General features: G+C 39.5%; 1 protein-coding gene across 2 annotated transcripts in view; it reads right to left on the reverse strand.

The window, feature by feature from the left end:
* Positions 1–213: 213 nt before the first annotated feature.
* mrps31 (mitochondrial ribosomal protein S31) overlaps positions 214–27,570 on the reverse strand; it is a 37,279-nt gene continuing 9,922 nt past the window's right edge. Inside the window, exons 4-7 of one of the 2 annotated variants that reach the window (XM_069891730.1) lie at positions 7,856–8,002; positions 3,205–3,278; positions 1,439–1,582; positions 214–1,297 (exon numbers count right to left, since the gene is read on the reverse strand). In XM_069891730.1, coding sequence (XP_069747831.1) covers positions 1,065–1,297; positions 1,439–1,582; positions 3,205–3,278; positions 7,856–8,002 — 598 coding nt within the window. In that variant the 3' untranslated portion in view covers positions 214–1,064. The remainder of the gene's footprint in view (positions 1,298–1,438; positions 1,583–3,204; positions 3,279–7,855; positions 8,003–27,570) is intronic. The other variant, XM_069891731.1, reaches the window with a different exon arrangement.

A 27,570-nucleotide genomic window follows, 5' to 3' on the forward strand; every position in this document is an offset into this window, starting at 1 on the left:
GATTAACCAGAGGCCATTGAATCCACCATGGTTATGCTGGTTCTTAGAAAGTATAATCTAATTTATCCCATTCCGATGTTTTATTTTCATAACCTGGATAATGTTTCACTCCCATAAATACCCAGCTGCCCTTTTGACGATTCCTATGGCATTAGATTCTACATGGTAGTGTAATGCTGACATTTAAAAGAAATGACATGAAAAAAATGAAACTTCTTATTCCCAACATTTGTATTGCCAATTTTTAAAAATCTATAATCTCAAATTCCAGCCACATTTTATTGCTCTGGCATCAAAGGACTCCTTATTTTGAGTATCTCCACTAGACACGAGCCTTTTCTTTTTCCAACCTACATTCATTCACTATTGAAGTAAAGACAAAATCTTCGTGGCAGTACAAAACTACATACCTTGCAGTGGCAGAGTGACATTTTCCAATGCAATGAATTGTTATCTGCAATTCAAGCCAATCCTGATGAAAATTTACAAACTGATTGATTCTGCCACAATATATTACCGGAAATATATTTGAATAACTAATCAAATATTGATTTTTTTTAAATTAAAAGAGAATATGCTGATAGGTTGTTATAAAAGAATATAATTTCAGGGTGTGGACTTTCCACAAGGTGAAGAAAATAAGCACATTTGCAAAACAGAAAGAGATACTAAACAATTGCTATTGTAATAATACTTCACAGAAGTATTTCTGATGAACAAAATAATTCAAGAGATTATATTTAGATTTTTTTTACATCGAATGGTATTAACACCAAAGGTGCTCTATTAGCTAGGAAACAATGAGGAATATCTAGAGGTTCCTATGTTTACCCAAGTTCAAGAAATATATGAACTTGACATATCTTTATGAACTTTACACAACATGAATTTACGTACACATTCTCAGGCAGAAATATCCAGCTAGAAATAAGACTTATGGAAACCAACTTACAAGGCAAAAGGAGTTGGTCAAGATTGTAAATCTTTTATGGTGTTACAAAAAGAGATTGTCCACTGTACCAATTTGGGGTTTACTTATTACCAAGTTTAAATCTAAAAATATTTCAGTTAATATACACTTCACTTTCATTCATAATGTCTTGCTTTTCATGGAAATACTGGCGAAACCAATCAATATGTTCAATCTTTTGTTGCACCGTTAAGTATGGATTCTTACTTAATCCAACGATGACCAGCTCTATGAAATGGCGTATCGGTCCTTCCTCTGGGAATCCATGCAAATGCTTCTCCAAAAATATGTGTTCATGGAATTCCACGCCTTCCTCTTCTTCAAATCCTTAAAGACCATCATACATTTGCAAACACATTACTTAACAAACTGGCCAAATATTATTGATTTAAATTAAACACATTAAGATGCTCACTTTGTCAAATGTAACTCTCATAGTAATTATAACAATATTATGAGAAAACATACCTGCCTCATTGTTGACAGGAAATTGCCAGAGTTTTCCTTCCTTTGTGTACTGAATCATCTCTTCAAACCCATTTCGAGGCAATTGTTCAGAAACAGTTGCTATTTGATTCGCCAGCTCAGTATCCCATAGTGATGGCTGTGTCACTAGTAAATATGCAATTTCATCAAACTATCAGATGGAACACAGATACTACTCTCTAATTTGAGACAATTATTCAAAATATATTAATCTTTATTTTTACACAAAGCAGTTCTTTAGAAGGTGCACTATTCTTTTAATCTAATACCTTTGACTTGTAAGTGTGTGCGCGTGCACATATCCATTCAAACAGAGCCATTAACCTTTAAAATGCTCATCCTCATTTCTAAATTCTTCCATAACTTTCCTCTTCTCTTTCACTCGAACCTTGGCTTCCTGCCCTTCAGTCTTTTAACTTGGGAGTACTGAAAGAGTGTGAGTTACTATGTCAGGAATTTTACAGATATGGGATTTAGTCCAGTAAATATGTAGCAAGGTACTGGATGTGATTGACAACAAAGTGAAAAGGATAAATGGCTGATTGAAATGCTGACCTACTTTGGTCTAGAGGGGATAAAAGGAGGAAGGTTTCAGTAGTAAATTCTCAGCCATTTTAATAATCCTTTGATACAATGCTTTGCAGGTACCGTTCATACAATGATGCAGCCAGACAAAACACACTCAGTTTTGCTCCAGTAAAATGTCGCCACGATGGGGGCTGGTAGCCTTGCCTTTCTCAACTTCCTTAGGATGTGTAGGCTGTTGTGATCCGCTGCAATGTGATCAAACAAGCTCAAACTACGAAGGCTGTACCACAGTCTTTAATTAGCTTAAAACTTACACACAAGGTTCAGCACTGCAAATAGAGAAGGTATGCTTCTAGACTAGTTGAAAAAGGATACCAAGACCAAACCATCAGCTTCCATTCTACATAGCAAAAGGGGGAGGAATGGAATTATGAGCAAAAATATATTTCTCTTTAATGGATGTCTAAATCTACAGAAGGAAAAATAATTATTTTTACCTTCTATATTTAAAACTAGAGTGGTCACCACTAATAATAAATCACATCATCAATAGACATCAGATAGGGCTGATCTACCTTATCAATTCTGCCCAATTGCATTAGAAGCAACATGGAGGAAGCGAGTCAGAGAAAGGTGCAAAAGTATTGACTCATTTCACTCGTGCCTCATTTATTTTAGACACTGTTGCAGATGAAGAAGTCAAAAGCCAATCACGTTGGATGGGCAGTTTCACATGTGTTCTGGCCACAGATCCACTTACTAGTTAAGTCACATTGGTCAGTGTGGCCTGGTGTTGTTTTAAATGCGACTTTCCTCCCTCCACCCCGTCAGGGGTGATTGATAATTAGAAAAAGGTATCTACAAACAAGAGAATCCTGAGCATACAGCAAGTAATCCTAAGCAGCCACTGAACTGAATTTGGAACACATAAGCATGCTTGCAGGCAGCTCACAAATATGGTAAGGATGAACAATTCAAAAAGATTTTTGCGGATGCATAAGAAAAGACTAATGCTGATTTAAGTGTCCGACTCTACCAGAGTTTTTTTCTCAAGGTCCTGGTGAAGAAATTGCAACACATCAATCAGTGGCAACACATGATTAAATTAGGAAGTGAAAAAGGAGCCTGATGGCACCTTGTCATTTAAAGCCACACAGTTCAGACTCCAAAACAGTCAAGTATAAACATAAATAGTAAGAAAGGAAGAAAATGCAACAAACCAGTCTCTGGTACGCTTTCTGATTCAATCTGTGCAGGAAAAATGTTTAACTTCTTTTCAGCATAAAGCCCCCTCCTACATAGAAACAATAGAAATCTGTGGTTTATGTCAATTTTTAACAAAAAACATCGATACAATACACATTCCAATTTTTTTTTTCTCAACAAAAAACAAAAATGGCGGCACAGTTGGCATAGCGACGCCTTAACAGCACCAATGATTGGGATTGGATCAGGGTTCGAAGCCTACACTGTCTGTAAGGAGTTTGTACTGTGTAATAAGCCCAGAGGAACCCCCCAAACCCAGCAACAATAGAAATTCACCGACAAATGGTTACTTCAACAAAAGTTACTTTTAATTTTATTTAAACATAAAAACAGGATCAAACTTATTACTATTTAACTTATCTTCCTCCTAAATCTAAATGCACGTGTATGTAATGTGTGTATAAGTTCAGAAAAATTATTGGATTCACAGTCAACTCTCACTTCTCACTCCTCCAAGTGCACTGGTATCAGGCAATTCTTATACTGTGCCAGGCTTTGGTGCTTGAAAGGTACATAATTACTGCTCAGGAAGGTTTTGGTCAGTTTTCAGAGAAAGAATTGTTGCTCATTGGACACAAACTGATTCCCTCCAATCAGCCACTTCAGTGTCTTGCCGAAGAAACTTGCCCCATCAGGGTTTTCCAGATGAAAACCTCTTTCTTTCAGGTCACCACAGAGTTACTTTTCTCAGGTGAAACATTATACAACCTCTTGCATGGACCACAAGGGCTTTGACCAGGCTGCACTAAGCACTCACAACCCATCTTCAAAATAAGGATTTTCCACAAGCTTGCCAGCTTGTCCTGTTCCAGTCCCAGCTGCTGCTGCTGAACTTTAGCACTGTAGAACTGAATTCTCTCTCACTCAGAGAAAAATCACATGACCTTCTTAGAACAGCAAACTGCACTCAGACAGACTGAGGCACTAGACCCAATCTTCTGAGTCCGTTCATCTATTGCTTTCCAAAACAATAATCCATTACTCCACAGCATGTCCAATTAACACCTACTGGTGAAGTCCTTTAGCAAAGCAGTTTCCATTGTCTTTATAAAGGCATTGGGAGCCTGGACTGTCTGGCTTGAGCAGAGCTCTTGCATTTTAAATGAGATATGTGTTGTGAAATGTTTGTGTTTGTGACCTACACTAAAAAAAACCCCACAATTTATCTCCTTTAAAACACATCTATATACAATATAAAATAGAACATAATCCGTCACAATATGTTGTCCCAGTGTCTGCGTGGGTTTTCTCCGAGGCCTCTAGTTTCCTCCCAACATTCAAAATCGTACCGGGGGATGTAAGTTAATTGGGGAGTACAGACTCGAAGGCGGAAATGGCCTATTACATAGCTGTATGTCTAAATGAAAATGTCACTTCTCGAGTATACTATTTCTGGAAATATGCCATTTATAAATTTACCCTTTATAGTTCGAATGATAAAATGACAGGGAGGAAAAAAATTAAAACATTCATTTCATGCCTTTCAATTCTCATGATTAAATTTTGAAAGGTGTCTCAAACTGAAAGGGGTTTGTCATGTTGTCGGTGCAATAGAGGCAAATACAGCAGCTGCTTTGTTTTAATGGAGTGTTCTTTTGATATTTGAGGAACAAATGTTGGCCACAATGCATTGTTCACTTCCCTGCTCTACCTTGAAAAGATTTAGTCCTTAGATTATTTTTTTTAAATGTTCATGACTTATTTTCAGTAAAGTTACACCTGAAGGGCACCATTTAATCAACATGGACTGAAATATCCATGTAGATTTGTATTAAATCTCTGGAGAGGGCCTTGACTTATAAGAGGCAACCAAAATATGCACACAGAAATAGTATCTTTACTTACTATTTTTAATTTTGGACATTGCACCTCAGGAAGGATGTACTGGCCGAGACCAGCACACAGAGCAATTCATCAAAGTATCAGGGGATCATGTTAAGCCATGAAGTCAGGTTGCAAATTGTTGATTAGTATCCAACTGATTTTGTAAGGTTGACCAGTGATAAAATGAATCAAGTAAAATGTAAAAGTTGATTCAACCAAATTGGCATTAGGAGAGAAACCAACTTTTGTGAGAACCAATGATTCTCATTGGAATTTATATCCATCCCAATGCCAATTACAAACAGGCAGTTGCAGAGCTGCATGATGTAGTCAGAAAGCAAGAAACAGCCCACCCCGATGCACTACAAATCTTAGTTAGTAACTTTAACCAGGTCTGTCTCAAGAACTACCCAACTACCACCAGCATGTAACTTGCTGCACCAGAGGTCCAGCACCCTCAATCACTGCTGCACCAGGATAAGGAAGGCCTAACATTCTTTCCCGAGACCACATTTTGGCTAGTCAGATCATCTGCTGTGCTCCTTCTGCCTTCATACAAACAGAACCTAAAAATAGTGATGATGGACATCAGAACAGCTATAAAGTGGTCACAGTCTTTATCGAGACAGTGGATTGGGCAGTGTTCAAGGACTCAGCTGAGGATTATAATGATCACACCAGGACTATCACATAAATTTTCGAAAAAGCTGTAGACAAGTGTATCCCCACCAAATCATTCAGGGTTTTCCCCTATCCAGAAGCCCTGGGTGAACAATGAAATCCAGAGAGCCAGATCACAGGCATTCACAACAGAAGGAGAAGGTATGATGTTTGGAAAGCCATCCTCTGGGCGAAGTGGATTTTCCAGATGAAAATGGAACAATAAAGGATACCCAACAGCTGTGGTCTAAATTACATAACCTGCTACAAACCCAAATCCATTGCAGTAAGAGATTTCAAAGCTTCCTTCACTCCCAGATAAACTCAGTGCCTTCTATGCCCAATTTTAACACAACGAGGAAGAACCACCACTCGCATGTCCCCTGATGATTTTCTCCTGTCCATATTCAAGGATGATGTGTGGGCTGCCTTCAGGGGAATAAATCAGAGGAAAGCATCCAGTCCAGATGGAGTACCCATTCAAGTATTAAAAATCTGTGCTGACCAACTTGCCAATGTATTCATGGATATCTTCAACATCTCACTCTTGCGTGGTGCCCACCTGTTTCAAACAAGCATCAATCGTACCAGTGCCCAAGAAGAGTGTGGTTACCTGCCTAAATGACCACTGACCTGTGGCACTCACATCAACAGTGATGAAATGTTTTGAAAGGCTCATGTTGAAGCATATCAGTTCCCGTTTGAGTGGCGACATGGATCCATTCTAATTCGCCTATCATAGCAACAGGTCTACGGTGGATGCCATCTTACTGGCTCTACACAAAGCCCTGGAATGTCTGGTCAGCAAAGATGCATACATCAGGATGCTTTTTATTGACTACAGTTAAGCATTTAAAACCACTCAGAATTGATCAACAAACTTCAAGACGTAACTCAAAGCCATACTGTGCAATTGGATCCTGAATTTCCTCAGCTCCAGACCGCAATCAGTGAGGATTGGTAAAAGCATTTCCTGCATAATTTTTATCAGTACCTGAGCACCACAGGGCTGCATTCTTAGCCCTCTGCTCTATTCCTTACACGCCTATGATTGTGTAACGATGCTGTAGTGATACAACACCAGCTACAAATTTGCTAATGATGTCACAATAGTGGGTTCTACAAATAGGGGCAATGAGTCAGTATACAGGAGGGAGATTGAAAACTTGGCTGAATGGTGCACCAATAATAACTTTGCACTCAATGTCACCAAAACCAAGGAGCTGGTTATTGACTTTAGGAAGGGAAAACTAGAGATGTATCATCCAGTGGTCATTGGAAGATCGGAGGTGGAGAGGGTGAAAAAATTTGTTATTTTGGAGTCACTATCTCCTGCACTCAACTCACAAATGGCATCTTGAAGAAAGCACATGAGCACCTGTATTTCCTCAGGAATTTGCAGAAGTTTGGCATGACATCAAAAACCCTGGCTAATTTCTACAGACGTGTGGTGGAAAGTGTGCTGACCGGCCATATCAAGGTCTGGTATGGGGAGACCAACGCCCAAGTGTAAAACGCCCACTACAAAAGGTAGTGTACACAGTCCAGGACATCACAGATAAAATCCTCCTCACCATCAAGAACATCTATGGGAAACCCACTGTTGGAGAGCAGCGGCAATCATCAAGGATTCACACCACCCAGGAAATGCTCTGTTCTTGCTGCTACCATCAGGAAAGAGATATAGGTGTCACAAAACTCACAGGTTCAGTAACAGCTGCTACCCCTCCACCATCGGACTCCTCAACAACATACCCAATCAGGGACTTACTTAAGTACTTAACTGATTTTTTTTCCTATCTCTATTGAAGTTTGTTTTCATTTATTTGTTTGCATATGTATATTGCGTCAATTTTTTTTTTGCACCACCAGTAAGTGGTGCCTGCCTCGTCCGCAGGATATTTGAAAGTTTTCATTAAAGCCTGTACAATGGAATAAAAAAAGCAACACAAATAATGAGATAAAAATCAAAGACCAGCTGATAAGTGTACGGTATTTCAACCACAACCTATCTGAAATATTACTTAGTCTATTTCTTATTGTCCCCTTATGTACTTTTGAAATAAAAAAATATTTCCCTCAACTTCCGATAATATTATTAAAATGATTAATTAAAAATACCTTTTCCTCAATGCATTAAATTCCCTGGAAACACCTTGGTGAGGAACATATCCTTGCCCATCTTCATCAAAACGGATTTGACTGGCAGCACGGGACCCAGATCGTGCACCAGAGTGTTTCCCAATCTTCATGCTTGCAATAAGATCACTGCAATCAACACAATTTAAACAATTTTTAAATTTTTTTTTAAAATTCACATGCTTTTTTCAATCCTAAAATGTGAATGTATAGACTCAAATAAAAATTATACACTTCTTGACAGCAATTAAGAGCTCGGGTCAATGCAAAGAGTGAAGCAGCTTTACCACCGATCCCATCCCAAAGAAAATGATTGTTGTTTCCATGGAATTTACCTAATTTAAGCATTTGAGCAACAGAACAAATACATTGAATAGATTACTTTTAAAAAAAGAAAACTATACTGTAGAGATTGGACTCTATCTTTTATACATATCCAGCATGCAACAGTAATGTGGAAAAATATTGCTGGGTAGGAAACAAGTTAAATGGGACAATGATACATTCACAAGTGGCAACAATAATAGGTTCTGATAAGCACATTTAGCACAAAGCCTGGGATTCTGTTGGCTTAGGTTCTTTGCTTTTTCTGGTACATAATAATGTCTTCTTTTCTTTGGCTTGGCTTCGCGGACGAAGATTTATGGAGGGGGTAAATGTCCACGTCAGCTGCAGGCTCGTTTGTGGCTGACAAGTCCGATGCGGGACAGGCAGACGCGGTTGCAGGGGAAAATTGGTGGGTTGGGGTTGGGTGTTGGGTTTTTCCTCCTTTGTCTTTTGTCTGCGGTCTTCCTCAAAGGAGGTTGCTGCCCGCCGAACTGTGAGGCGCCAAGATGCACGGTTGGAGGCGATATCAGCCCACTGGCGGTGGTCAATGGGGCAGGCACCAAGAGATTTCTTTAGGCAGTCCTTGTACCTCTTCTTTGGTGCACCTCTGTCACGGTGGCCAGTGGCGAGCTCGCCATATAACACGATCTTGGGAAGGCGACGGTCCTCCATTCTGGAGACGTGACCCACCCAGCGCAGCTGGATCTTCAGCAGCGTGGACTCAATGCTGTCGGCCTCTGCCATCTCGAGTACTTCGATGTTAGGGATGAAGTCGCTCCAATGAATTTTGAGGATGGAGCAGAGACAACGCTGGTGGAAGCGTTCTAGGAGCCGTAGGTGGTGCCGGTAGAGGACCCATGATTCGGAGCCGAACAGGAGTGTGGGTATGACAATGGCTCTGTATACGCTTATCTTTGTGAGGTTTTTCATTTGGTTGTTTTTCCAGACTCTTTTGTGTAGTCTTCCAAAGGCGCTATTTGCCTTGGCGATGTCTTAGATGGAAATGCAAAAAGCAGGATTGAAATGGTTATAGATATCAGAGAACATGGCCTTGGATTGAAAATAAAAAAAAACAGAACTTCAGTAAAATAGTGATGGATTGGTTACAAGGCAAATGGAATTCAACCCAAAAGTGCAAGATGATAACTTTCAGGAAAAAATATTTTAAAATGATTAGATACTAATAAGCATAGAGAACAGAGAGCATGTTCCACTGATGCATGAAGAGGCAGCCCAAGAAGACAAGGCTTTATTGTCCAAGACAGCTATTCTCAACATTTGTTTGGCTATGGCCCCCTTAGGTCTCTGCTCAAAGTTTATGAACCCCCTTCCTTTGAAGCAGTCAAGTTTAGTAAATTTGTTTTGCATTTCTCTCCTACTGACTACGTAAAAAACATTTTACGATTTTAGTCCATGGTCCCTTTAAATGTGCTGCGGCCCCTAAGAATGTCATATGGCTCCTGTTGAGAATGACTAGACTAAAGCACATGGGCCCTGGTAGAATTGAACAAAACTCTAGCAAGGCTACTACATAAGTTGCCTATGTATTGCCAAAAGTCCTAGTTGGTTCATTGCAAAAGGCAGCTAGTGATAGGGAAAAAAAAGTACAGAAGAGATCTATGAATAGGCCATGTCTGGAGGAGTTTAATCATGAGAAAGGACAATCTAGGCTGGTTTGATTGCTTTAGAAGAAAATGTATGAAGCTACAAGAATCAAGATATAGAATATTGGAAGGACATATCACTTGATAGAGGCAAAAATAACTGGAGGGTGATAGGGGCAAAGATTTAATGTGATAGATGGTTTAGAAAATAATGTAGAAAACTGCTCTCAGTCAAAGTGGCGAGGTTCTGGAACTTGACAGAAACCCTCATCAAATTCATGAGGTCTTGGTTAAAGCATTTGATAAAACAAAGCCTGTACTGTTTCAGACTCAACTGGTTCAAATAGCTTTTTCAGCTGTAACCAAGCCTGATAGCCTTCATTGTGCAGCGAGTTTCTGTGTTTTTGATATTCTTAAACTGCACTACATATCCAAACAAAAAGATTCCACCAACTGTTCTATCACTATTCTACCATTGTTTATTGTTCAATAGTTTTAAACAATAAATAATGAATGGAACTGTTACAATTTTGGAGTTTCACAAAATTTGCAAATTAAGTTTTTTTAATTATTCTCCCTATATCTGTCTTAGTTTTGCTTCAGAAAGGACCAAATCAGTGGTCCTCAACCTTTTTCTTTCCACTCACATACCACTTTAAGTAATCCCTATGCCATAGGTGCTCTGTGATTAGTAAGGGATTGCTTAAGGTGGTATCTGAGTGGAAAGAAAAAAGTTGAGACCACTGATTTGGTCCTTTCTGAATATCCATTGTTCTGAAGCAAAACTAAGACAGATATTGGGAGAATAATTAAACAATTTGCAAATTTTGTGAACCTCCAAAAGTGTAACAGTTTTGGTATACGAGTGGGAAGGGAAGGTTGAGAATCACTGCTCGAGACCCACCTGTTACTGAAATATTGTCATTGGCCCATTTCCTTTGGAGTTATGAAACTGTGCACATAATGAGTCAATGAGGTATGATTAAAACAGTAGTTTTCAAACTTTTTCTTTCCACCCACATACCATCTTATGCAATCCCTTTCTAATCACAGAGCACCTATGGCATAGGGTAAACTTAAAGCGGTATGTGAATGGAAAGACAAAGGTTGAGAACCACTAGACTAAATGTTTCCAGGTTTGTGTTCTCTACAATCCACTCAAGCAGAAAACAGTAAAACAGCATAAAGTTATTCTGCAAAATAACAGCAAGTTATTCTGTAAAAACATTCCTTCACCTGGTTTCTCCACCGTTTGCCTTGTTTTATCTTGTTAATCCAAGCAAGGGTTGGCATGCAAATTAACCAACCAGTTACAAAAAAAACCCAATTTCTTTAATAATTTAAATAAGCATTTTGAATAATTTTATGCTCCATAACTTTAAAGCAAGCTGAAACCTAATAGGATCTACATGTGTCTCGAAATTCAAGTCTAGACACTGTTTCTTAATGGTTTTTTTAAACCAAGGCTAACTTTGTGATCTAGTCATTGATAATAACACTGTTGTGTTCTTGCAGAGGAAGTGTTTAGGTAGTGGCTATTGATTGGTTGTTACAACCTCCATTTTTGATTCAAAACCTAGTGGGCTCTAACCACAAGCATAGATTTTAATCACAGTTCCAAGCAAATGCCATAACATAAAACAGAAGGGAATTCTGGGCAGCCAGGAATGCCAACTTTTAGATCATAGTAATACTGAGGTTCCGTTACCCTTCTCAGGTAGTCATAAAGAAGGGTCGTTGTGTTTCCCAATTATCCCTTCACCAACACCACCAGAAAAGTAATTTATCTCAATTAATGGGGTCTTGCAGTTCACAAACGTGCTGCTGACCTTCCTTAAATGAGAATGGAAACTATTCTGCACAAGCAATTTATTTCCAGGAATGTGCTTAAGCAAATCTTGAGGTTATGAAAGGCGTTATACAAGTATAACTTCTTTATGAAGGCAACATTGGAAGCATTGAGTCCATGCTGATTGAGCAATGTTTGAAGAATTCTAATTCTCTGGCCCCATCAACTCACTTTCATGATAGAAGTGAAATTCATGAACACATTTATTCCCTATCAGGAAGGCCTCAGAACCTGCTTTTTTGTTAGTTATGTGGAAAAATTCCTGTTCCAATCCTACTCAGACACCACTCCACAACTCTTCTCCTGTAGTTCATTATTATCATAGAATTGTTAACAGTGTTCTTCAGTCCTTGGTGTAAAACACATACAAACATATATAGATACAGCACACATATTTACAAGTGATTTACAGTATATGCATTGTTGGGGTCTTTCATGGCTTGGTTCAGCCTCATGCTGAAGAAGATTGAAAAGAGGGTTGGTGCCAGAACACAGCCTTGCTTCACGCCATTGTTAATGGAGAAGGGTTCAGAGAGCTCATTGCTGTATCTGACCCGACCTTGTTGGTTTTCGTGCAGTTGGATAATCATGTTGAGGAACTTTGGGGGACATCCGATGCGCTCTAGTATTTGCCAAAGCCCAACAATGAAGACGCTGTTTACATCCGGTACCGCACGGATGGCAGTCTCTTCAATCTGAGGCGCCTGCAAGCTCACACCAAGACACAAGAGAAACTTGTGCGTGAACTACTCTTTGCAGACGATGCCGCTTTAGTTGCCCATTCAGAGCCAGCTCTTCAGCGCTTGACGTCCTGCTTTGCGGAAACTGCCAAAATGTTTGGCCTGGAAGTCAGCCTGAAGAAAACTGAGGTCCTCCATCAGCCAGCTCCCCACCATGATTACCAGCCCCCCCACATCTCCATCGGGCACACAAAACTCAAAACGGTCAACCAGTTTACCTATATCGGCTGCACCATTTCATCAGATGCAAGGATCGACAATGAGATAGACAACAGACTCGCCAAGGCAAATAGCGCCTTTGGAAGACTACACAAAAGAGTCTGGAAAAACAACCAACTGAAAAACCTCACAAAGATAAGCGTATACAGAGCCGTTGTCATACCCACACTCCTGTTCGGCTCCGAATCATGGGTCCTCTACCGGCACCACCTACGGCTCCTAGAACGCTTCCACCAGCGTTGTCTCCGCTCCATCCTCAACATCCATTGGAGCGCTTACATCCCTAACGTCGAAGTACTCGAGATGGCAGAGGTCGACAGCATCGAGTCCACGCTGCTGAAGATCCAGCTGCGCTGGATGGGTCACGTCTCCAGAATGGAGGACCATCGCCTTCCCAAGATCGTGTTATATGGCGAGCTCTCCACTGGCCACCGTGACAGAGGTGCACCAAAGAAAAGGTACAAGGACTGCCTAAAGAAATCTCTTGGTGCCTGCCACATTGACCACCGCCAGTGGGCTGATATCGCCTCAAACCGTGCATCTTGGCGCCTCACAGTTTGGCGGGCAGCAACCTCCTTTGAAGAAGACCGCAGAGCCTACCTCACTGACAAAAGGCAAAGGAGGAAAAACCCAACACCCAACCCCAACCCACCAATTTTCCCCTGCAACCGCTGCAATCGTGTCTGCCTGTCCCGCATCGGACTTGTCAGCCACAAACGAGCCTGCAGCTGACGTGGACTTTTTACCCCCTCCATAAATCTTCGTCCGCGAAGCCAAGCCAAAGAAAAGAAAAGAAAGAAGAAACAGTATATGCAGTACATAAATGAAAATTAATAGTTAAATAATAGTAGAGTCTCAGAGGGATTGTATAAGCAGAATGTGCAGTTCATCAGTCATTCAACAGTCTCACTCCCTGCAGGAAGAAGCTGTTTCTCAGCTTGTTGGTTCTGGCTCTGATACTTCGGTATCATCTCTTTCCTGATGGAGTAGGTGGAAGATGCTGTGGGCAGGGTGTTAGAGGTGCTGAACGATTTTGTGAGCCCTTTTCAGACATTGATCCTGATAGATCACGTCGATGGAGGGGAGAGAGACCTCAGTGATCCTCTCTACTGGTCCTGTGGATTGACCTCCTATCCAGTGCTCTACAGCAACCATGCCACTGTGATCCAGCCCTTAGTAGACCTCCTGTAGAAAGTCGATAGGATAATGGTAGCCTTGCCAGCCTCAGTCTTCTCAGGAAGTGCAGTCGCTGTTGGGCCTTCCTGACAAATGAAGAGATATTGTGAGTCCAGGACAGATAATTACTTAAGTGGACTCCAAGGAACTTGATGCTCTCTACTCTGTCCACTACAGATTGATTCATGTGTAGTGAAGGGTGGTCATCCCTAGTCCTCCTGAAATCCACAATTGTCTCCTTTCTCTTATACATATTGACTCAGATTGTTATTCTCGCACCATAACATAAGATTTCACACCTCTTCTCTGCAGTGCGACTCATCGTTGTTGCTGATGAGGCCAACTACTGTCATGTCATCTGCAAACAACAACTGATGGAGCTGGATCTAGCATTGCAATCATGGGTCAATAGCGTGATCAGGTGTGGGCTGAGCATGTAGCCTTGAGGTGTGCCAGTGGTCAGCGTGATGGAGCTTGATATTCCGCTACAGTCCTGGACAGTCAGTGGTTTTATTAGAAAGTCTAGCATCCAGTTAGAGAGGAGCGTTGAGTCCCAGTGAGGACAGCTTCTCCACTAGACTCTGGGGAATGATCGCATTAAATGTCGAGATGAAGTCGATGAACAGCAGATTGGCGTATGAGCCATCATTCTCCAGGTAGGTCAGGATGGAGTGGAGGGACAAGATTACTGCCACCCTCTTTGGTGCCAGGTGATGGTGGTTGGCTTGAAACCCATGGGGATGATGGTCTGTGACAATAATATGTTGAAGATTTCCATATGCACCTCCACCCATGCAGATCTTGACTATACCATCAATTTCATTGCCAACTTCCACCCTGCCCTTGACTTTTTTGCTGAATTATTTCTGAAATCTTTTTCCTTTTCCTGGACCTTGGTTTCTCCATCCCAGGAGACAAACTATCCCTGGATGTCTATTACAAACTTCTTAACTTCCACAGCTATCTGTATGATACCTCTTCTCATCTATCCTCGTGCACTATTCTCCAAATTCCTCCTCCTCATCTGTTCACAGCATTAGGCCTTCTACTCCAAGACATTGGAAATGCCCTCTTTAAAATGTAGAACAGTAGAGTACAGCAAGGACTATTCAATCCACAATGTTGTGCTGACCAATATAAACCTATTCCACACCAATCTTTCTTCACTAAATGTGAATTCCCCTAAGCTGCCATTGATAGAGCTCTGAGTTGCATTATTTCTCATGCTTCCACCCTCACCCCACCTCCTCAAAGGCAGAACAAGAACAGGGTCCCTTTGGTTATCACTTTCCAATGACCTGCCTCCACATTCAACGTATTGTGCTCTGACACTTCCATGAACTTTAGTATGATTTTATTAACAACCGCATCTTCCCCTCCTCATACTGATCTGTTTCTTACTGGGATCAGTCTCTCTGAGATTCCAATTTGCTCTCCCACAACAACCCCCACCCACCTTTCTATCTCGACACTTCGTGTTGTAATGCAGATGGTGCAATTCTTCTTCTTATAACCCCACTCTCCCCACCAACCTCACCTCTGTTCAAGGCCACAAACAGACCTTCCAGGTGAGGCAAGCTTTAAGTGCACGTCATCCAACCTTATCAACTATGTTTGATGTACTCAGTTGAATGAGCGATTGCTTCACCAAACACCTGTGGTCTGTTTATGGGTTAAAGCTAGAACTCCCAGTTGCTAACATGCATGACATTTCAATTCCCCTTACAATTTCCACAAGGTCATATCTGTATTTGGCCTTTTTCAATGCCAAGGTGAGGCCAAATGTAAACTTGAGGGACAACACATAATATTCTTCCTGAACAGCCTTAAACTCACAGAATGAATATCGATGTTACCAATTTTAGGTAAACCCTACTTTTATCTGGTTCCATTGCTTCCATCTCTTTTTTTTTAAATGCACTCTCGTTCTTACTTTTCTCTCTAACCTCCCCTCCCCCAAAACCAGTAGTCTCTTCCTTTACCAAACTCTCCATTTTTCCCACCTTCTACCAAATACCCTATCGTATCTTAGACACCCCCCCCCCACCCCCCAGTTTCCCTCCACTTATTGTTTCTTCAAACTTTTGTGTCAATAAAGGGTCCTCACCCAAAACGCTGATGATTTCTACCCAGAGTTCTTCCAGCTTTTAATTAGATTCTAGCGTCTGCAGTTTTGTGTTTCTCTAATCCTAGTCAGTCTCTTCTTTACAATCAGGAATCAGAAAATATTTGTCCCAATACATGTGCATTTTACAGAGTAAATATATGTTTTTCAAAAAACAAAGCAAAAAAAACCCACGATTTTTAAGAACAGAGAGCATGCCAAAGTGTTTTGGCACAGTTACAATTTCAGACCACCCTGAGAGCAACTAAACCAGTAAATTGTGCATGCTGGATAATTTAAAGATCTGTTCACCAGTCTTGCTTCCCCAAATCTACTTGTAAGACAGTCTGAAGCCCTAAATTACCACTGGCTGTAATTTTCTATTGAGATTCTTCATATGCAGTTCTTCTCGGAGGTCACTTCTTGAAGGTAAAGTTTTCCTCTGCAAAGTAACTTGAATCAAATCCCCCATTAAATTATTTCCCTTTTACATTAAAATATAGGACATTTACAATGTCAGATCACCTCACAACCAAATCCACTGCATGCCACATGTTTAATTTTAAATTTTGGAAAAAAGCTTGTTTTTAAATTATTTATCATGTTAAAAAAAAATGCAAGATAGCATGCCTATAAAAAGTTTCAGGATTTTTTTTAAAGAAAACAGACAAATTGACATGGAGACAACTTTGGGTGCATTAAGTTCTAAAGAGAAAAATGCTCCCGATTGCAGATTGCATATGTTAATTTCCTCTGTCACATGCTTTTAAAACTCTACAATCTGGTCTGACCAGGATTAGCTATCTAGTTGTTGTTTTTGAGTGCACGATTGGTGGCAGATGGTCAAATAAATCAGGTCATGGCATTATCTACTGAGGTACACATAACTGATCTTCACTAAACCATCAGTAATGTACTAGAGATTGTATTTCACATATGTCAAACTGGACTATGGTTTAATAAGTAATCTGAGTCACTATAAAATTAAACAGTTGTGTTTTGTGTGTGTTTTTTTAATTGTCATACCCCTTCCTCTGTTACAGATGATTAACCACAAATTTTGTGCAACTTTCAGAAAACTTGATAAATCTTTTGCAAGGTTTGAAGGAAATATTAATGTAATTAGATGTGCCTACTGCAGTAAGTTAGCCATTGAAATTTGGTGTAATGATATCTCAGAGCTTTAGTAAGATGTAAGGTTTCTTGGTTATCACCAACTTGTCATGCTAAAATAGATCAATTTGTGCCATTTATTGGTACAATCAATAAACAATTAAAATAGCACAAGAACACATTTTAGTACTGAAGCCCAGTTTATCTGCAAAATGCTGAACATTTTTCACACGATACCCAAGGTTATTCCTCTTTCCTTTGCAGCTGCTACTACTCAGGTAAAGAAAAATACTAAATTCTAATTTAGGGTTTAGACCAAAAGATAGATCTGAGCTGCAAATGGGTACAGTTTACACTAAGGCATAACATGCCAGACAGAGCATGCATGACCCAGCTCACACTCGCTTTCCCCGCTATTCCTGAAGCTAAATTATTTTTTGAAGCTTGTCAGCATGTCAAAATGCCCTTTGGCCTCACTTCTGCACAGCACAGCAGTCCACAAACAATGACTGGTCTCAGGCAGCACATCCGGAGGTCACATCCTGAAATACTTCTTGAAAGCAGTAGATGCCATTGAATGGATAAAAGGCATTTTAAAATGGTTGCAATTATTTAAATAATTAAAATGATAATGACAAAATAATAATATAAAACATTTACATCAACTTAATTTTTAAGTGCTGCCATTAATTAAAACCATGACAATAAAGGAAAATAAAACATTCACCTGTACTTATCTTACTAATTAAGGTTTGTAATCCAAATTAAATAAAATAGGGCAGGGCTGATGATCTATGAAGATCAATGACCATGATTGAAATATTTCGCGCTTTCAATTAATTTTATATTATTTCAATGTGTTTTAAATAAATGTACTATTTCTGTCTCTGAACAGTGTGCCTGTCCTTCCAGTGCATCTCCGATTTCGATACAGATTCAGAAAACAAATTTTGTGGAAAGACCTTCTAACAGTGTTGCATTCTGAACTGCCAGCAAAAGCCCATTGGAACACTTTAACTGGACACTGCTCGCATGCTACAGGGACATCTACTGGTAGCAGATGGATATCACTGAAACCTCCAATTTAAAAAGCTTTTTCTGGGATATTATTATTTCTGTTGAAAAGTCTAAAATTCAAGCCTAAAATTTAGTACGTGAGATTGTTCTCAACTTTTTAAAAGAAACGCAACTTTCTCTCATCCCTCCATGCCTATTGAGAGCTACATTGTGCATCAACGTTTGCATAGAATAAAGGAAGCAAGCTTCTTAAAGCAAGCTGAACATTCAGCAAAAAACCTGCAACTTAATGATGACTGGAGAGAGTTTAGCTGGTTCAGCAGCTGTGACATGCACAGTATCCATCAATACTGTAAAAGTCAACGACAGCCCCAAGTCCCAATGACACTGGGAGGCAGGAATCAGGGGGAACTCAACTGAAAGGAACATTTTGAAGACTTCCTCAATTGTGATTTTGTCTGAGGGTACTTGACTCCATCCCCCAGCAATCCCTCACAGTCAACTGCTAACAAAAAGTGCAAAAGGGTATAATTCAAAGGGAAAATAACAATCCTTGAGAAGACAATCCTTTCTGAAATCTAATACATGGCAATGTGAGCTTCCGTCACAATCCACAGACTCAACACCCACATCTGGAACCTTAGACACACTATTCCTAACTATCCTCAAGAAAGGAGTCATCTCGGGGAGGAGTCACGCGATGGAGTAGTGGCCGGACGGTGAACTCCAGCCCTCTCCAGAAAAGTCGGGAAAAACAAGAGAAAACACAAAGGCACAGAAATAAAAGTTACAGAAAAGTGAGTATAAAGGTGGAAAGAAGATGGCGACAAAAAAAGAAAAGTCGAAAGCAACGGTAAGAAGAGAGGAAGAGAAGACAAAGGAGGAAAAAGGTGAAGGCCTTACCTGTCCGAAGAGGCCCGCTGCGGAGAGAGAAACCCGCTCCCTCAGGTCGGTAAATAATGGACTACAAAAATGGCTCGCAGAGCCGAGCAAAAGTGCGCAACCGCGCATGCGCGAAGTTTCGCGCATGCGCGATGCGAATGAAAAAAAACACACCGACGGGAGGGGGGACCAGCTGGGGAGTCGATCTCCACAGCCGGCAACGACAGCTGCAGAACACCTGCAGCAAGAAGAGACCACAGAAGACAATAGAAACAAGATAGAAGAGGAGGAAAGGGCAACAAAGAAACAACAGATGGCCAACCCAGAGGAAGAAGAAGAGGAAGAGTATGGTGAAATAGAAGAAGAAAAGATAGGCAAGGTAAAGGATATACTTGCTCTTATTAAAGGATACATGGAGTCATTTAAAGAATGGCAAACACAGGAATTTAAGGATTTAAGAAAAAGAATAAACAACACAGAGGAGAAAATAATTAAAATGGAGATGACCTTAACAGAAATGGGAAAAAAAATGGACAAGATGGAAGAGCGGGCAGTAGCAGCAGAAATGGAGGTAGAAGACTTAAAAAAGAAATTGGAGAAATCTAATAAAAAAACAAAAGAGACACAAGAACTACTAGCTCAAAAAATAGATACAATGGAAAACCATAACAGAAGAAATAACATAAAGATAGTGGGCCTTAAGGAAGATGAAGAAGGCAAGAATATGAGGGAGTTTATAAAAGAGTGGATCCCTAAGACCCTAGGATGTCCAGAACTACAGCATGAAATGGAAATAGAAAGGGCACATAGAGTATTGGCCTCTAAACCACAACCACAACAAAAACCAAGATCTATTGTAGTAAAATTCCTAAGATATACTACAAGAGAAAAGGTACTGGAGAAGACAATGGAAAAAGTAAGAGAGGGCAACAAACCACTGGAGTATAAAGGGCAAAAAATCTTCATTTATCCAGATATAAGTTTTGAACTCCTAAAGAAGAGAAAAGAGTTCAATACAGCAAAGGCGATTTTATGGAAGAAAGGGTATAAATTTATACTAAAGCATCCAGCGGTATTGAAAATATTTATTCCAGGACAACAAAACAGACTATTCTCGGATCCAGAAGAAGCACGAAAATTTGCAGAACAATTACAAAAATAGACTGAGGGAGGAAGACGGGTAATGAGAGTTAAAATGATCACGACTGATATGTATGTGGGTAAAGACAAAAATAGACTGAGGGATGAAGACGGGTAATGAGAGTAAAAATGATCACGATTGATATGTATGCAGGTAAAGAGGTATAAGAGTGAATAGAGACAATGAGCATACATGAATGTATCTGTACTTAGAGGAAAATATAGATAGTATAGACAAGAATTAATAAGGGAAGGTAATGGAATAGAGAGAATAAGGAGGGAATTAAAAGAGGGACCTTTGTGACATATGAAAAGTGAAATCTTTTCTGGGGGAGGCGGGGTGGGGGGAAATAGCGGTCACTGCAAAATCAGTTGACGCTTGCGAGTGGATTCGCAAATCCAAATGGAGAGGGGAGATGTGGTTGTCCGACAAGGGATAAAGGACAACTCAGGAGGTGAAGGGGAGATTGGGGATAAATAAGATAGAAATAGGAGAATAAGGAAAATGTTAGATGTTGTAGGAATGTTGTCTTATAAAGAGTTGAAAATAAGAAAACAGAAATGGAAAAGGAGGAAAGGTAATGATGGAAAAACGGAAAGAGAAGATAAACAAAATATAAAAGGGCTACGCTGAACTATATGTCTTTAAATATTAATGGAATACATAACCAAATTAAAAGGAAGAAACTACCAAATTTAAATGAATAAATGTATTCCATTAGAAAAAATAACATATTGGTTAAGAAATAATATTGAAATATTCGAACAAGTATAGGAGCCTTACATTAAATACAATAGCGAAAACCTACCGGGGACAAACATTACCTAAGTTGATGGAAGGAGAAGGAAAGAAAAGAATGGACTCAGTAGAATTTCTGGTGTAATTTTGTTGAATGACAACATTGTCTGACTGGCTTAATGCAACCTAGATTGTATACCTAAAATGGATGAGAGGGGGGGGGTGGGGGGGTGGTTTGGGAGGAAAGGGGGGGGGGAGAAAAAGTCACTGTATATGTGTGAAAAGAAATAGTGTATATCATGGCTAATGTGATTTATGGTGTGAAAAATAAAAAAAATTAAAAAAAAAAAAGGAGTCATCTCACTGTGGTAACTCCTTGCTATCTACTACAAGAAAAGTCATTGCCAGACTGCTCTCCAAATTACACTTTAGATTCAGTTCATCTTAAAGTGAAGATGATTCTCACTCTATGATAACTCTAATTACAAATCTAGTAGCAGCAGCCACTACTTTACTGACGTAATGAATGCCTTTAATACAAATAATCAGGAAGTTCTTAGAAGAGCCTTTGGTTGCCCATCAAAATTTGTCTCCATCTTATGCTTATTCAACAATGTAAGCTATAATGTCACTCAAAGGATCAACAACAGAATCCTTCTGAATGAGAACTGGTGTCAACACTCCTGTGTCATTATTCCAACATCTTACTCCAAATGTTTCTGACACATTATTGTATCTCACCTCTAACCAACTTCCAGTGGAAGTGAAACTAACGTTCAAAACTGAGGGAAGCTGCTTAATCACAGCAACTACATTCCAGAACCAATCTTGCACTTGAACACAAAGTCCTGTTTATCCAGAGCATGAAAACAAGAACAAGTAACTGCCATCCTATGAACAACCTCTCCAGACTCAACTTGTGAAATTTAAAAGTGCCACCCTTGCCTTAAATAGAAAGAACATTTTTCCCCTGCAAAAAAAAACGCAACTTAACCCATGAAATAGGTTCAATTTTGATCCCTACTTGGATTTTAAACTGATTGGCAATAGAAAGTCATGAGGGGCATAATAGATAAGGTGAATGGTAACAGCATTTTTTCTCCAGGGTAAGAGTCTAAAACTAGAGGGCATAGATTTAAGGTGAGAGGAAAATGGTTTAAGGGGACCTGAGGGGAAACTTTTATGTGGAGCAACCTGTTTAGAAAATGCATTTGAGAGCTGGGTACAATTATAATATTTAAAAGACATTTAGACAGCTACATGGAAAGGAAATGTTCAGAGGGATAAAAAGCAAGTAAGTAGGTTTAGTTCATGTAGTCAACTTGGGCCAAAGTGCATACTCTATTATGTATAACTCCATTATATAAGGAGAGGTTTATACAGGTGCTTATCCTTTTATCCAAAATCCTTGGAACTGGACACTTTTTGGCATTCATATTATGGAATTAAAATGGCGGCAGTACAGATTTGCGCAAAACAAAGACATAACAGCGCTGGATGGGGGAGGTTATGGCGGCACTGGACGGACAGACATTTGGGGGGAGGGGGTTAGGGAGTCCAGCGCCTCCGCAACCTCCCCACAATTCACTCTCGCAGTTGGTACAAAGTGGCTATTGAACCAATCAGAAAACATTTCTCTGCTTTCTTGTTAGCAATAATAATGCAGTAACCTTCGAAACATCTTGGATGTAGGCTTCTTCCCACCCTTGTGTGTGCCTACAGCATTTACACACCCGGGATCAGTCACCCTGTCATTAGCGCCTTTGAAACCTGATGGTGTTCTTTCATCAGCCATTGCTAATGTTTTTCTTGCACCAGCAGAGACCTGTTTACATCGCGATTGTAAATTTGCTCAGGACTAAGGTTTTGATCAAATACCATCTCGGCAAATTCATCAATGTTACGGTCAGCTGCATCATAATCTCCGGCAACTTTTACACTGCAGATTCTCAGATATTTTACACCATGACGCTTCTTAAATTTCTGCAGCCAACCACGTAAATATTCACACTTGCCTTCAAGGTCCAGTTCTTCAGGAATTTCCTAGCTGGTTTCATGACCAGTCAGTGGCACACTTTCCCTTCTTTGTTGTTGAATCCACTCAATCAGCACATGGTCAATATCTGCATTGTTTTGCCCTATGAAATGTTTTCCTATTTTTCATTAGTCTCTGGTCATGACTGTCACTGTAAAACTCCAACAACTTATCTTTGTATTTCTTTAAGTTATATTTGGTGGTAGTACCCACACCATAATCTTCAGAAAGACGCCGCACAGATCCACCACGATCAAGCTTCTGTAATAACTCTACTTTCTGCACTATCGACAATGATAAACGCTTCCATTTCTGCTTCTCACTGTTACCCTGTAGGAGACTCTGCTGCTCTTTTTGACAATTTCACAGTCTTCATAGTCAGTGAGCAGCAGAGGCATCTGATGTCATGCCATCGATGACAAATCGAGCGTTCTTATACGGTGAATTGGAGATGCTGAACTCTGTTTTTCCAGTGGCACTTATAAAGTAACCATTCCCTCGTGTCCCACTAATTAACAACGTGGACCAACACAGGATTTTCAAGCCTGAGTCGCATAACATTCATGGAAAAAATGTTTAGTTTTCAGAATTACGGATAAAGGGATAAGCATTGTACTCCCTAAAATTATTATGCAATCTTCATTTTAATCTTGAAAATAAATTGTTGAATATTCTGTTTTTGATTTCTATTTTTATATTATTCTCCTGAAGCCACTAGTTTTTTTTATTTCTGAAAATAATTTTGCTTGTATTGTTATACATAACTTGAACAAATATAAATTTTAAATTAACTAGAGGGGTCGATATGTCCTGTTTCTATACTGTAATTGTTATATGGTTATATATTCTTCACAAAATTACCCATGATTTTTACCTTTCCCTCAAATATATATTTGCATTGTGACTACAAAATAAAATACTATTCGAAAGAAAAATAGTACAGAATGTGGAAATAGAATATCTAGAGATTAGCCGTGTTTTTTTTTAAAACCTACAAATTTTTAAATTTTCAACGTTTCAAGGAAGATAAAGATTTAAAAATATAAATTGTCAAACTTATCACTTATACAGATGTCTTCAAAAGAAAACCGGATAACAAATTTAAATGCTTTAAATGACAATTTAAAAAAGCTGATTATATCTTTAACATTTAATCTTTACAATCCACTGTAAAATTGTAATGCAGCGACCGACTTGTATTTTACAACACCTATCTATCTTTGAGGTGAGATTATACAGGCAGAGTTCTTACCAGTGATCTAGGATATGTCCAACCTTTGTTTTTACACAAGTGTAAACCAGAAAGTTCCCATCACACAATCTTATAGCTGCTGTAAGATTAAATTTGGGAAAAGCTGGAACCAGGGAATACTGTGCATACTGTGGGATGGTAATTGTGGGTTAGACTAAGAACTAAGAAATGACACAACCTGCTACAAAACAAAATCTGGTGCAGTAAAAGATGGCAAAGCTTTACTCCCTGATGAAATCAATGCCTTCTTCACCCAATTCAACCATAAGAACAAGAAAGAACCACCACTGTGTCCTCATGTCCCTTGATGATCCTTTCCTGTCCGTATCAGAGGATGACGTGCCAGCTGCCTTCAGGAAAGGGAATCCGAGGAAAGCAACTGGTCCAGATGGAGTATCCGGAGTATTAAAACTCTGTGCTGACCAATTTACTAACATATTCATGCATATCTTCAATATCTTACTCCAGCAGTGAGTGGTACCCGCCTGTTTCAAACAGGCGACAATCATACCAGTGCCCAAGAGTGTGCTAACATGTCTAAATTACTATTGTCCAGTGGCACTCACATCAGCAGTGATGAAGTGAGGCATATCAGCTCCTGTTGGAGCAGCGACATGGATCAGCTCCAATTCGCCTATCAGAGCCACATGTAACAGCGGATGCCATCTTACTGGCTCTACGAAAAGCCCTGGAACACCTGGACAGCAAAGATGCATACATCAGGATGCTTTTTATCAACTACAGTTTGGCATTTAACACCATCATCCCCTCAAAACTAATCAGCAAACTCCAAGACTTGGGATTTAACAACCCATTGTGTAATTGGATCCTTGATATCCTCACTTACAGACCCAATCAGTGAAGATTGGTAAGAACATTTCCTCTACAATCTCCATCAGCACCAGAGCACCACAGGGCTGCGTATTTAGCCCTCTGCTCTACTCACTTTACACCTATGACTGTGTGACTCAGTACAACAATGCCATCTACAAATTTGCTGACGAGACTACGGTAGTGGGTTGTATAAAAAGTGGCAATGATTCAGCATACAGGAGGGAGATTAAAAACCTGGCCAAACGGTGCACCAACAACAACTTCACACTCAATTTCACCAAAACCAAGGAGCTGGTTGTTGACTTCAGGAAGGGAAAACTAAATGTGTACAATCCAATAATCATTGGGGAGGGGGAAATCAGAAATGGAAAGGGTGAGCAAATTTAAGTTCTTTGGAGTCAGTGTCTTGAAGGATCTTTCCTGGACCCAACACACTACTTCCTCAGGAGTTTGTGGAAGTTTGGTATGACACTAGAAACCCTGTCAAATTTCTACAGATGTATGGTGGACAGTGTGCTGACTAGCTGCATCACGGTCTGGTATGGGGACACCAATACCCCCGAGCATTAATCCCTGCAATAGGGCTGTTGACGCAGCCCAGAACTTCACAGGCAAACCCCTTCCCACCACTGAGAACATCTACATGGAATGCTGCCATCGGAAAGCAGCAGCAATCATCAAGGATCCACTCTACCCAGCACATGCAATGTCTATTTCCTTTGATGGCACACCCAAGGTGCTGGGTGTACTACGAATTACCCACAGCCTTGAAATGAAATACACACCATGGAGCATTATCCCCCACAGGTGTCCTCTCCTTGAGAAAATTAAAGATGAGCAATAAATCCTGACTTTTCCTCCATTGACTAGACCACAAAATAAATAATAATTTCCTTATATTCCTTTCCATCCATATTCCCTTTTCTTTCCCTCTCCCTTTTCCAACAATATTTGCTTCTTTTTTTGATCTTGGGAAATATTATTACTTACAGTACAACTCCAATTATCCAAGATCCTCAGTTATCTAAAATTTTTTTCAGAGCCGAACCGATGTCACAGGTTGAAAAATTTTTGGAAAAACCTGAGTAGAATTTCAAGTTTTTGGTGTTGGATTTATCTTATTTTGTTCAGGTTGGTTTTTTTTTGGTGAGAATTAAACATTATTTAATGCTTAAAAAGCCTTCCCTTGTTGTTGGTTGTTGTTTAAACACTGTAATAAATGATTTTCTGTTGCTACTGGGCTGTTTTTAAAAAATGACCAGTTCTCTGAAAATATTGTTTATCCAAAATAGGCCCAGACCCAACCATTTCAGATAATTGGAGTTGCAATGTAATTATCAAATTCACTTTCTAAATCGCAAGTCAGGCCTTTGGCCCTCAATTCAGCACTGATCTTCTCCACCCATTGGTCTGCTCACCTCATCACTGATGCTGCACTCTCCATTAAAACCATTGCTTCCTTATTTTGTTTCTTCCGCTTCCTTAAGTCAAAAAGTTGAAGCTATTACAGTGCCAAAGAGTTAAAATCTGGTGCTGTATATAAGGAGGTTGTACGTTTACCCCATGCCTGCATGAGCTTCCTCTGGGAGCTCCAGTTTCCGCTCGAGTTCCAAAGATGTTTGCGCTTGGTAGGGTAATTAGTCACATGCATGTATCTGAGCAGCGTGGGCCAGGAAGGCCTATTATCATGCAGAAGCAATTATAGTAGATATTTGACTAATGTCTACTACGTCGCTGCAAAAATATCCCATCATTAAATTTCAGGAAACTTGGGGAAGAAATGTATTATTGGTCATCAGTGCTTCCAATCATGTCCACAACTCTCACAATCCCAGTTTCTTCGCCTACCAGCGTGTGCTCACATCTCCAATTTGACCTCTTCAGTAGTCTTAATTTCAATTTACCACCAATTGTAACCAAATCTTGAGCTGGTAGCCCCACTCCTAAACATTTTCACCTCTGTATCCTTTAAAACATTATACTCCACCTCTTTGGCCAAGACTTTGCTCATCCTCCCTACCATCTCATTATCAAATTTTGTTCTGTAACATAATATCAGGCAATAAAGTTAATGTAGAAAAGAGTGAAGTGATGCCTATGAATGATGAGGACTATACTCAAAGCAAGCAGGTGACAACATTTAAATGGCAAAAGGAAGCAATTAAATATTTCGGAATTAAGATTGACAGGAATTTAAATTATTTATTTAAATTGAATTATTTACTATTATTTTAAAAAATTAGTTAAGATTTAAAAAGATGGGAAGATTTACCAAAAAACTTTAACAGGAAAGATAAATTAAGTAAAGATTAATATTTATTTCAATCATTACCAATCCTTGTACCAATGAAGTCTTCTCAAGAATTAAATAAAAATGTAAGAAAATTTATTTGCCAAGGATAGCCTTGGAAAAACTGACTTGGAAATTTGATCCGGGAGGCCTAAGACTACAGAATTTTAAAAATGATTATAAAGTAGCTCAATTAAGATTCTTGTCTTTTCCCCAGTTTGATGACAGGAGGACATCAATAAAATAGGTGAAATTAAACCTGAACATATTTTCCACAAATGGCATGAAGAACTTTTGAAAGGGAAAATAAAGTATCAATTTTAAAGCATTTGTTTAAGATATGGAACAGAATTCAAATGGAAAGAGGAATAAAGAA

Source organism: Narcine bancroftii, chromosome 7, assembly GCF_036971445.1.
Source record: "Narcine bancroftii isolate sNarBan1 chromosome 7, sNarBan1.hap1, whole genome shotgun sequence".
Lineage (NCBI taxonomy): Eukaryota > Metazoa > Chordata > Chondrichthyes > Torpediniformes > Narcinidae > Narcine > Narcine bancroftii.